Source organism: Eulemur rufifrons, chromosome 28, assembly GCF_041146395.1.
Source record: "Eulemur rufifrons isolate Redbay chromosome 28, OSU_ERuf_1, whole genome shotgun sequence".
In the NCBI taxonomy this organism is placed as follows: Eukaryota; Metazoa; Chordata; class Mammalia; order Primates; family Lemuridae; genus Eulemur; species Eulemur rufifrons.
Window position 1 is genome coordinate 54,396,041 of NC_091010.1, and position 12,322 is coordinate 54,408,362.

At 50.8% G+C, this 12,322-nt stretch overlaps 1 protein-coding gene across 2 annotated transcripts in view; it reads left to right on the top strand.

Moving 5' to 3' along the window:
- Positions 1 to 223: 223 nt before the first annotated feature.
- MXI1 (MAX interactor 1, dimerization protein) overlaps positions 224 to 12,322 on the top strand; it is a 75,995-nt gene continuing 63,896 nt past the window's right edge. Inside the window, exon 1 of one of the 2 annotated variants that reach the window (XM_069460060.1) lies at positions 224 to 700. In XM_069460060.1, the coding sequence (XP_069316161.1) occupies positions 427 to 700 (274 nt within the window). In that variant the 5' untranslated portion in view covers positions 224 to 426. Of the gene's footprint in view, positions 701 to 2,752; positions 2,837 to 12,322 lie in introns of those variants that run through there. The other variant, XM_069460062.1, reaches the window with a different exon arrangement.

Genomic DNA, 12,322 nt, shown 5'->3' on the forward strand with positions numbered 1-12,322 from the left:
ACTGAGAGATATCGAGTATTTTTTCCACTCCGGTGAAAATACAGTGCTCTACACAGTGGTAGGATTTGGGGAGAGGCGGGGAAGGGTGCGGGGACAGCCAGGGGGCGGGCCCTGCCTCGCTAGTCTCCACCTTTTATTTTGACCGGTCCGCTGGCGACAGGCTCGCACTAGGACCCAGGCGCCAGAGCGCCTCCGTCTGTCCTGTAGGTTCATTCAATCTCCCATACACACAGACCCACAGCGAGACCGACACACACTCACACACACGCACACACACAACTGCACGCAGCCAGGCTCGGGAAGTCAGGCCGGCTCCTCGCCCGGCGCCTTCTCCGCTCCAGCCGGCTGGGTCTCCCCGGGGGCCCGGAGCTCGCCCGGGCAGCGCAGCCCCGAAAGAGGACGAGCTCGGCGGACCCCCGCTCCTCCATGGGCAAACGCGGGCGGCCGCGCAAGGAGGCGCGCTGCGAGGGCGCGGGGCTGGCCCCGGCCGCGCCCCCGGCTGTGCCCCCGGCCGCGGCCGCGCCCCAGCCCCCGGCCCAGCCCGAAGAGCCTGCGGGAGCCAAACCCAGATGCCCCTTCTCGGACATTTTCAACACCAGCGAGAACTCGATGGAGAAGCACATCAACACTTTTCTGCAGAACGTGCAGATTCTGCTCGAGGCCGCCAGCTACCTGGAGCAGATCGAGAAAGAAAACAAAAGTAAGTTTTGGGGCCCCGGCTCCTCCTCGGCTCCTGGCTCTTTCCTTCTCACCCACTTGGGCGACCCCCGTCGCCAGCTCGGCCCGCGACCCCCACCCCCACCCCCCAACACACACATCCAACCCTCGGCAGTAAAGCCGATGACACCGGAGAAAGGACACGCACGCACAAAGCTGCTAAAGATGTAACAAAGACGAGCGACGGGGAGAGGGGGGCCTGTCGGTGCGTCGGTCTGTCTGTCTCGGGAGGGCTGAGCGGATGGCCCGGCCGAGGAGCGGGGGAGTGATGTTGTTTGCTGACAACTGAGAGCTCTTCTCTTCGAGGTCGCCTTTCTTCCTTTTTATTCCACCCTCCCCCCTCAACCCCCGAGTCTTCTCGGGCAGACAAGTGTTGTTTTTTTGTCTCTCGTTCCTGGGTGGGGTGAGGATTAGAAGCCGAAAGTTGGAAACCATAGGCAGAGCGCAGAGGCTCCAGAAAGAAAACAGACATTACAACAATAACAACCACACAGCTCTCCGCGGCGTGGGCTCGGGCTGTCTCTGCCTCCTGTCTACTTCGCCTTCTCCCCTCTCGCGGCAGGACTGGGCTCAGGCCATCGCGTCCACGCACATAGTCCCCCTGCGCCGCCGTTGCCCGGGGGTGCCACCCCCCACCCCCGAAAGAGGCCAGCGGGCCAGGCAGTGCCAACAGCTCGCCCTAGACCCGCCGTGCTATGCCGGGGAAACTTGGCCGTGGGGAGGCGACTAGAAGGAAACTTTGGGATCTTGCAGAAACAATAGTTGGGGAAGAAGGTGTGGGCTGTTGTGTGCGGTTTCTTTATTTTCCGGGAGACGGCTCGCGGCTCCTGAGCGAGCGCGCAGGGCGAGGAAGGCAAACGCCTTCCTGGTGGATTTCTACCGTCCCCCCGCCAACCTCCAGATTCAGGTGGAGAGCGATGCGGTGGGGGAGGTGGGGGTGCTGAGAACCCCACCCCGGCCTGGCCTCTTCCTTGTTTGTTTCATTTTTGCCACTGCCAGCCAGGTCCCCTAGCCGTCCCCAGGCAGTCAACTCAGCGCCCTAACGGGGGCACGCGTGTGCGGCGTCTCCAGCACAGTCCTCAGAATAATAGCTGCGAGAAGGAAGGGGACGAGGCAGATAGACCGACAGACGGGAGGAAACCGGGAGGTTTAATCTGTCCGAACAAGTAGAAAGATCAATGAGGCGAGAAAGAGAGGGGGTGGGGGAAGAGAGAGAAAGGTCCGATTGCAACGTGTCAGATCTTGCAAGCTTCCCCCCACCCAACACAACAAACCCCAAACACAAAAACACCGTCGCTGACTGACACCCCAGGCCTTCAGGGTTAAAGTAACCGTGTGTTGGCAGCGCAATCGTGCAGACGCTGTAAGGCCAAAACAAGGATTTGTGTTGGGATGTCGGTGGTGCGTTCTTTTCTTTCTCTTCTCGCTTGTTTTCCCGGAGTGCCTGGGTTGCGAGCGAGGCGCATCGCAGGCTGTGTAGCCGAATCGCTTCGCGATTATTCATGCGGGGGACGGGGGGTGATGGTGGGGGACAGCGTGTGTATTCGTCTGGAGGGTAGTTTTTGAAAAGCCAGAGCTGGGGGTGGGAGTGGGGTGAAGACGTGGTTTTGTTTGGTGTGTTTGCTTTTGTTGCGGGGGGGGGGGCGTGATTTCTTTAGTTACCCCCGTCTGGGTCCCCAGTTCTCCGGAGTCTGTCCCGTGGCGTCAGCTCTGAACTAGGGGTGCACCCAAAGAGGGCACCTTGGCAGTGTGTGGCAAACCTGATTTGCCCCACTCCCCAGCGAATGCATTAAGGAGGCGGCCGGAGCCTCCTCAGCGTCCCACCCCCCCCCTTTGCACCCGCAGACAATCGGAGACCTCCCCCCGCCCCACCCCACCCCCGCCGCCCTGGCAGCCTCCAACTCCTTGTTTACCCCGTGCCGGGGCTCCGGCGTGGCCACTAGTCACGTAAGCAGAGAGCCAGGCGCGCCGGACTCGGGCTGCCCCGAGCGGGGCTCCAGAGGCTGGTGAAGCCGAGGGGCTTCCTCCCGGTCCCTCTCCCGAGGGATCTGCGTTGCAAACCTGCCAGCCCCCGAGAGGGGCTCTGGAGCCTTAGGGCCCCAGTCAAAGTCAACTTCGTGTGCGTAATAAGTCCCTCGGCCCCGCAACCCCCCCTCCTCCGGCCGGCTCCCCGCGGGAGTATTTTTAGCTCTCTCGCCTCTTTTCGCCGCCGCTGTTTGGCTCTAAATGACGTGATGCCAGCGGCCCCCAGATTTCCCCGAGAGCTTGGGGCGCTGCGCCATGGCCAGCGCGGCTGCAGAGACCCCGCTCCAGGCTCTCGCCTCCTCCTCAACAGCTCACGCAGGCTGGGGTGACCTCCAGCAAACTCCGTGCGACCAACCGACAGGCCCTCTATTATGCCCCCGGCAAGCAGGAGCGGCCCACGGGGCCCACTTTATCCTCCCAACTCTCCTTCCCTCCTCCCGGTTCGGTCTGCGTCTCCTGGTACGGAAAACGGCGGGCCCTACATCTGTCTCGTTTTATTAGGGGCGCTTCTTTGCGCTGGCGGCGCTAGCCGTTGTTTTCTGCTCGCTGCACACAATGCCCGCGCGTCACGGTGGTCCGCGTGTGCACAGCAATAACGCGAGTCGGGGGGCGGGTCGTGCGTGCGCCGGGCTCGGGCACTGCGGGTTGCTCTGCGCGCGCGGGGCTTGTTTTGCTCCAGAGCTCTGCTTTCCGAAACGCTTACATCATTCAGTCGTTGGGGGAGGGAGAGGGATCTGGGCGTTCCGATAGGATTCCAGCATTTCCCAGGTCCCAGGTTTTTGGAAGGAAGCAAGGACCCTAGCTTTTTAGTTATTACTATGATGGGGTGGGGGGCGGGTCAGGTTTTGTTTGTTGTGCAAGTCTTTTTTATTAGGTCACTACTGCAAAGGGTATTGCTGGCCGGCTCAGGTGCACAACCTCCCTGCCTTCATTTCAGCGAGTTCCCCAGTAATCACTTGATCTCGGTTTCTCCGCCTCCTCCTCCTCCCCCTCCCTGCTAGAGACACATGGTTTCCACATGGAGACAAACTTCTTTCCTCCGACTGGACTTGACCTAGCTGCGTCGTTCAGCCAATCGGCAGCGTCAGCCTCCTCTGACGTCACGCGTTGCTGAGGCTGGAGGCTGGGGGGTGGGGCCAGGATGCAAGCCAGGAAATCTCTGGGAGCTGTAGTGTGGCCAGCTGGTCCAGTCTCTTCTTAAAGGGACGCAATTCTCCCTAGAGATGAACGTCAGCCTCGATTTTACATTTCAGATTTGGTGAGACCTTCCTGAGATGCACGATAGACCCTATAGTCACGCGTTCACTTGTTCCGTTTTTACTGTTGTTTGCAAAGCACTTGCTTAGCAGGAACTTGCCTTATTTTCCATTGTAGCCAGAACTGCTTTTCATTGCCTCGTTGAGGTTTCCGTAGTAGGAGTGCTCACTAAGTTGTGGCCACAGTGTTGAATTATTTCCAGTAGATAGGGTGAGTGTTCCTAGGGGAAGAGTTCAAATTCGGTCACCTGTTTTGACCGTCTGCTGTTTGCAAGGCAAGAGAATCCCTAGGAAATGCAGGTACATATTCTCCTGAAATTCCAACTCATGTGTATCCCTATGAATCTCAAATTGAAGTCCTCCAGAAATTTATTAATCTTGAAGACTGTGGCCCTGTTATCATAAATTCAGAAGTTATATGTAAAAAACCGCTGGCATCACCTGTATGCAGTTCAAGTCCAGTGGAGGGGTGGCAATTAAAGACTAATAAGTAGAAAAAGATTTAGTCCTTGTTTTGGAAAAGGTTAAAACTCAAAGAGAAAAAGATTCACAAATGGATGTTAGGTGCATAAAAGCTGGTTGGCAGATAAGTGGAAGAAGCAGGTAAGGTCTGGAGGAGAGAAATGGGCTTCCCAGTGTCTCCCAGTCTAGGCAACACTTAAGATAGGGAAGAATGATTACACGGGAGTAGAAAGCCTTGGGTTGCCTCCTCGAGTGGATAACCTGGTTTTCAGGGTGGGGCGCTTTCCTATGGGGCATGGACAGGCCAAGTAGCAGCCTCTTCCTCTTGGTGGAGGGAGGGGCTGTTGTGTGGTGTCATTTGGCCCCACCCTGTCTTCCTGACAATCTCCTCTGCCCCGCCATGAAATCTCTGCTCCTGTCCAGCAGGTCCACCAGCAAGTAAGCTTCACAGTCAAGCCACTGTGCTTGACTCAGGCTCTTCCCTCTGTCTAGAATGCCCTCCTCTCAAGACTTAGGTCAGTTCCTGCCTCCTCCAGGAAGCCTCCCCTGGCTATTTCTGCCTACTTGGTTCTATTTCTTAAGTCGGAGTAGTTGAGAGAATGAAAACTTTGCAGACAAATGGAGCAGAGTCCAACTTAACACTCTGCTTACTGGCTGTGTGACCTTGGACACAAGTTACTTAGCCTCTCTGAAGTTCCATTTCTTTTTTGTAAAATGGGGATAATGAAATAGCACCACCCTCACATCATTGCCAAACAACTGCATAAGGTACTGTACCTAAATATTTCAAGTACTTGGAATATAATAGGTGCTCAATAAATAATAACTTCTCTGAACTTTGATAACCATGCAATTCTCTACTTGCTTCCTGTGTATTAGCTTTATCTTCACAGGGAGATTATTAGCATCGTAAGGGAAAAGATCACCTACAGTATTCAGTATATGTCACCATTGCATATAGCATAGCACTGGCATATGGAAGACAATATAAATTTCTTAATTGGTTGGATTTGTCATTTACTGGCTATGGTACAGGGATTGGGTTTAGAGGCCAGGGAACACATGATAGCCTTTCTCAAGACCCGGAGAAGAGTAGGAAATACTGATCTCTGACCGTCCTTGGGTGGTAAGACCAAGGCCTACAAGATGATAGGTCAGGCCTGGAGAGCTGAAACTGCATCATGTCAACAGCTGTGACCCTAAGAATGAAATAGTTACTGGCTTAGAAAGTAGGGGACTAGGGCAACTTGTGCTAAAATTGAAGACTTTGATGGCAACTAATGTTCCAGCTGGCCACATTTCTGCCGGGCAGCCATCTTATGATGAATTCATTCATTCCACAAATTTGTATTGAGCAACTACTATGTGTAATTGCTTTTTTTCTGAAAACCCTGTAGGTTGATTTGTGGTGTGAGTGGAGTCGGGTAATTGTTTTTAGTGGAATTGTGTGAAGAGCATTCTTAAATCAGGCCCTATTTCCTCTGCATCCTATATTATGTTCCCCGATTCAGCTTTTTTCCCCCCAGTTTTAAATATGATCTCTGGTAAATGCCAGAAGACGACTTTTTTGAGGATATTATTGTGACTTTCAGAGTCCCAGGGTTCCCCGGGACAGGATGCCTGGGGAAGGCGATCTGGGGAAAGGGACTTAGAAAGTTAGTGAAGCTGAATCGTGCCATTCCTGGTTTGGGAGGTAAGAGGAGGCTCCATTGGCTATCAAGGCAAAACAGCAGCTGTTCACTCATCTTTTGTCTGTGACCAAAATACTTCCCCATGGACACACCCAGACATGGGGATTTTCATCTGGGGATAGCTGGGCAAAAGTCTAGAGGTGAAACTGAGGGAAATGCAGAGGGTGCCACCATGCAGCTACAGAGCCACTAATTGTATCACATAAGATCAATCCCTGCTATCACTTATTGAGTACTGGCCACATACTGAGTGTGGGACTGTCCATGCATTATCCACCCCAATCTTCACAGCAACCCTATGACAGATGCAATTTTATTATCCCATTTTACAGAGAGGGTAAACAAGGAGCACGGATACCAGGTAACTTGTCCAAAGGTCTCATGATCACTAAGTGCCACAGCTGAGCCTGCGGTCTTCACCAGTCTTAACTGTATACACATGTACTGATTTTGTAGCCAAGGAATGAAGTCCAAAGAGGTGAAATGACTTGCTCAAGGTCACCCAGCAACCTGAAGCAGAGCTGATATTTGAAACACCTTGTTGATTATCCAAGCAAGGTCTTCCTGCACACACCTTGCTTAGAAAAGGGTTAGAAGTGAGGCTGAAGACAGAATAGCCAGCCAGAGAGGATTTTTGTTTTTCAGAGTTGTTCAACTCTGCTGGCCCTAACTCAAGTTTAGGGTTCCTAGGAAACACCACCCCCCTCCTGCTGCCTTTCCCAAGTCTATCCTCTGGGCATATTAGAGGACTTGGGGCTGTTGCTATGGTACTGGGGCCAACAGCAGGTTCATCAAAAGCCGGGTCTTTTGCCTTTTAAGAAAAAGCCCAGCCTGCAGAAGTGAATTGGCCACAAAGATTTGCATCAGTCATTGTGGCTTGTTCTGTTTTAGATCCCCCTGCCTCCCTACCCACCCCCTCCTCCCTACCACCACCACTTTCTATAAATACAGTTGGATAAATATTGATTTAAACTGGGTTTCTGGAGGAGAAGCACATGCTTGCCCTGGCCTGGTCTTCGCTTAGATACCACCAGTATGTCGAGCCTAACACACCTAACCCCCAACAGCTCTGGCTTCCAGATGACCCGTTTGGGGGAGGTGAATTCTGTGGTTTTGTGGCTTTTGAGTTAAAAAAAGAGAGAAAGAGAGAGAGAGAGAGAGAGAAATAAAAAAGCAACAACCCAGCAAGAAATGGGAATCTTCTTGCAGAATGAGGAAAGCAATTTTCAGCAGGCAGAAATGGGGGGAGATTGCTGGAGGTCTGGCCTACAGAACCATTCTTTTCCCTTCTCCTCCATTTTGGGTTTTGTTTTTAAAGGAGGCAGGGGGTAAAACAGAGCATTAGGGCCAGCAGGAGCCTCAGGGGTCACAGAGCATCTGTCATCCTCACTATACAGACGTGGAGACTGAGGCCCAGAGAGGGACAGTGGCTTGCTCAAGATGACACAGCAGAGGCAGAACCAAGTCTTTCTGGGCTGGGTTCCCTCTTGCCTGATATGAGAATGGGTCCCAGGCTGAGCCCCAAACTAGGCTTTTGTTTTACACGTCTAGTGTTTATAAAGTCAGCAATTCTCAAACCTGGTTTACTGATCCCAGGGTGTGTCCAGTTATTACAAAGGTCATTGCAACATTCTCAATCGTCTTTCAAAATGAAGCTAATTTGAATTTGCCATACTTAGAAAAGTATTTTCTTTTACATTTGAGGGGTAGGAGGAGGGAGGGAGGAGCTAGAATGTGGTGACAAAGATGAGCGCAAGATTTAACTGAGGAGGAGAAATCCATGTCTTGGTGGGGGAGCTCCTTTTTGGGGTGAGACACACACACACACACACACACACACGCACACCAGGCAGGTTTTGATTCCCCAGGGATAGACTTCTGCCCTCTGGCACTTCTGCTAAACTTAAAGGAAGCAATTGTCTTATCATGGTACCTGAGTGGCCTGGCCAGAGGTGTTAAAGCTGTCAACAGCTGGCTTGATCTCTCCAGCCAAACATAATGGGCATTTACTACCATCATGCCCAGCAGGAGGCTACTTCTTTGCTTCCTCATCTTGGCACAGTGTGTGCTGGGCCCCTTGTTTGTGAAACGTTTTGAAAGTTCAGGTAACCCCTGCTTTGAGCAATAAGTCTCCAGGAAATATATATAAACAGAATCCCCCTTTTAAAAATTTAGACTAGAGAAATTCTCTTGAACAGGCCCTTGCAGCAAATATTAATGCTTTGGTAAGATGTGGGATTATGTTGTGTGCCAGTAATTCTAAATTTGTTTTCTGAGTTTGTTCGTTTGTTTATTCATTACACTGGGACTTGAGGAGCACATACGTGCTTTATGTCAGGCTCTATGCTAGGTCCTGAAGGTATAGTACCTGGCCTCATGGAGTGTATACTCTATTGCAATGCCAGGTTTTGGAAATTCAGTTGTCTTAAAGTAAACTCCAAAAATGTGAGATGGCATTTGACTTGGGCTTTGTGTCTTTATTTCTAGCCATGATTACAGACAGAATAATAATTTATCCTGGGTATCTAAAAGGAATAGTTCTTTCGTTCCCTGCTTGCCCGCTCCATGTTTAAAATCCTTTGTGTTTTTGTGTTTGTCCTTATAATTTCTACATAGCTGACTTTTTTTTCTTCTTCTTTTTCTTAACTGCCTGAGCTTAGGAAACCAAGTACCATGTAAGTAACTTTGTAGATAAACAAATCCACCTTCAGTTCTTTACAGATACGGACCTTCTACACTTGGAGGGTTGTCCACACCAGTGTGCCTACCAAGCCCACTCTCCCATACATGTAACATGCCCTTGGCACATACTTCAAATATCCAACTCCAGTGTCTGCTATGGAAATTTAAACACAGCAAAATTAGAAAGATAAACACACTGTCCTGAGGGGAAAGGAGATTGGGAAATTAAAACTAAAGCTAGGCCGGGCGCGGTGGCTCACGCCTGTAATCCTAGCACTCTGGGAGGCCGAGGTGGGCGGATCGTTTGAGCTCAGGAGTTCGAGACCAGCCTGAGCAAGAGCGAGACCCCATCTCTACTAAAAATAGAAAGAAATTATATGGACAGCTAAAAATATATATAGAAAAAATTAGCCGGGCATGGTGGTGCATGCTTGTAGTCCCAGCTACTCGGGAGGCTGAGACAGGAGGATCCCTTGAGCTCAGGAGTTTGAGGTTGCTGTGAGCTAGGCTGACGCCACGGCACTCACTCTAGCCTGGGCAACAGAGTGAGACTCTGTCTCAAAAAAAAAAAAAAAAAAAAAAACTAAAGCTAATAAACAGGGATTTGGATTACCTACTATTTGAAATATCATACTCTGTGTCTTCATTGCCATTAGCAAGGATACTTGAATAAAGATGATCTGGGACTAGGTAGGCTATTGTATTAGAATGGAGAGCATGCGCAGGGCTGCTCTGTTTCTGGCCATGGGTGGCAAGTGGGAGCTGGTATGGCCTTTGTTTTTATTTCTACAGGGGCCCAGAACTACCGTATGGCACGCCTGTTTTATCTCCCTCTTACCTCCACCACAGCCTGGACATCCTACCATATTTCTTGACTCCGAAGACTCTGAGTGTCTTGTGTACAACTTTCTTTCATTCTTTCTACCAGCTGTAAAATTCAGCTCAGTTCAACACATTTCTAAAACCTGCCAGGCACCAAGCACCATGCATCGTGCTTCCAAAGTGAAGCATGTATGGTCTTCAGTTCCAGTTCTATACTTCAGTTCAAATGACAGACAAATAGAAACCAATCAACAATTCTTGTCTGTCTCCTGGTAGTGTAATAACCTGTTCCCAAGAGGGCTGCTGACTAGTGCAATGCCTTCTCTGTTTTCCAAAGGAATAGTGATAATGGCCTCCATTTACTGAGCATTTACTGTGTGCCAGCACCATGCTAAGCACTTTATATTAATCCTCACAAACGTCCAATGGGTGGGTGCTCTAATTACCTTCATTTTATAAATGGGGAAAGCCTTGTCCTTGGCAAGGCTGACTTTCCCAAAGCTACATGCTCACAAAAAGTGGAGCAGAGACGCAAACCCAGGTTTTTCTTTCTTCCTAGAGAGATCTTAGGACTCTGGCAGAACCTTCATGGAGCAAGAAGTTAGCAAGAGGCAAGAATTTGAATCTTTAATGTTTTAAGTCCAGGCCAAGGGTCCCTTTGGGGATTCCCCCTGGGTGGCTTCCTTTTCTCCCCACTCATCTGAGGACAGAGAGAGATTAGCCAAAACCTTCCAGGGCTCTTTGGGCATTGACACTGGAGCCACGTAGGCCCCTTTGTCTAGAGGGCAATGGTCTAGAGTATTGCCGCCTGCACGCGCAATGCTACCTTGCCCAGCAGGCCCTGGGGAACTCACCCAACCTGTGGCTCCTGTGGCTCTGCAAGCTAGGGTGTCAGAAGTGTGAGCCCACACCCTGTCAGGCTATACTAGGCTTCCTGAAGGCCTCGAGCTTGTAGGGCAACTGGGCTGGCCTGTATGTGGAGCCAAGGGCTTCTGCCAGAGAAGCCAGAAGAGAGAGGCAAGTGTGAGCTGCAGAGATGAGCTTTAGGCCCTGGCTGCCACCGTAGCAGTGTGCGCCAGCTGGTTCTGGTCAAACGACGTAGGCCCAACCTCCTCCTCTCCCAGATTCAGATCTAGGAAACAAGAATGATCCTAAATATAACTGAGTTCATGTTACTCATTTGATTAAAGGCCTCGCTCTGTCACCTAGGCTGGAGTACAGTGGCACAATCATAGCTCACTGCAGCCTTGAACACCTCGGCTCAAGTGATCCTCCTGCCTCAGCCTCCCAAAGTGCTGGGACAATAGGTGTGAGCCACCACACCTGGCCAAAGCCCTTCAGTAGTTTCTTTCCTGTTTCACTTAGAATAAAAATCCAAACTTCTTGCCATGGCCTTCACCCCTGCTGTTCAGAGGGAGTATAGTTCGAGGATGGGCCACCTTGGCTTCCTCTGGGAGCTTGTTAGAAATGAGACTGCCAGGCCTCACCACAGGCCTTCTGAAGCAGAACCTCAATTTGCCACAATTTTCAGGTGATTTGGGTGCTCTTTAAAGTTTGGGAAAATGTCCTAGACAGCCTTTGTGATTTTCCCAGCTCCCCCTACCTAACCCACTGTAAACCTTCCTACTCTTTTATCATTTATCCCTTATCCTATGTATCACAATTTACAATTATGTTACTTGCTTACCATCAGTCTGTCCAGCTAGAATGCAAGCACCTTGAGGACAGAGACCATAAGTAGTTTTGTTCCTTATTCTGTCCTCAGCATCTAGCTTAGGGCCCAGCACATAATAGATGCTTAAGGAATATTTATTGAATAGATGACTTTTCTGTCTTAACTTTCTGACCTAGTGTTTCTCAACAAAGGAGCTATTGGTGGGACAGTTCTTGTGCAGATTAGTCTGGAATACTGCTGGATTTAAAATCCTTGGTTCCCCTCACTAAATGCCACTGGAACCCCCACCCCCAGTCATTGTGACATTCAAAAAGACCCTCCTACACGTTTCTGAAGCCTCCTAGAGGGATGGGATTGCCCTTGGTTGAGACCATTGCCCTAACCAATTCTGTTTGACATTATCTGATTGAACCTAACATGGATGTATGCTGTGGAGTCCAAGAGTCAGAAAGTCTAGGTTTGAATCTGACCACTGCCTGTGTGATCTTGGGCAAATCACTTAACCTTTCCGGTCCTCATCTGTAAAACAGGAATCTCAGAGGTGTGCTGAGGATTAAATGAACTGACTGCAGCAGCAGTTCTGTGCATGTAGTCAGCTCTTGTTACATGGCAGCTAGTGGGCAAATGGATGCACATTGTTCTAGGATCTATGGGGAATCCCAGCATCCTAGAATCAGAATGCTAGAGCTAGAAGAGATGGTGAGATCACCTATGTCTTCAGACAGGCAAGAGCCTGGTGTTTTTATTATAAATGCTGCACCTGAAGCTGAGAGAACTCAGACACAAGGCAGCAGGAGCTGAATGTGTGGTTTAGTGTCTAGGCTTGGCTGGGCATAACAGTGACCTCTGCTGCCTGGAGGCTGGTGGTGATGCCAGGGGGTGGGGGCAGGGCAACTCTAGGGCAGCTCCTGGCAGGGGAGGGAGGGTTACCCAGGGCTGTGGCAAGAATGTGGGGCATCCTCTTAGCAGCAGGAGAAGGCCTCTGGCAGCCT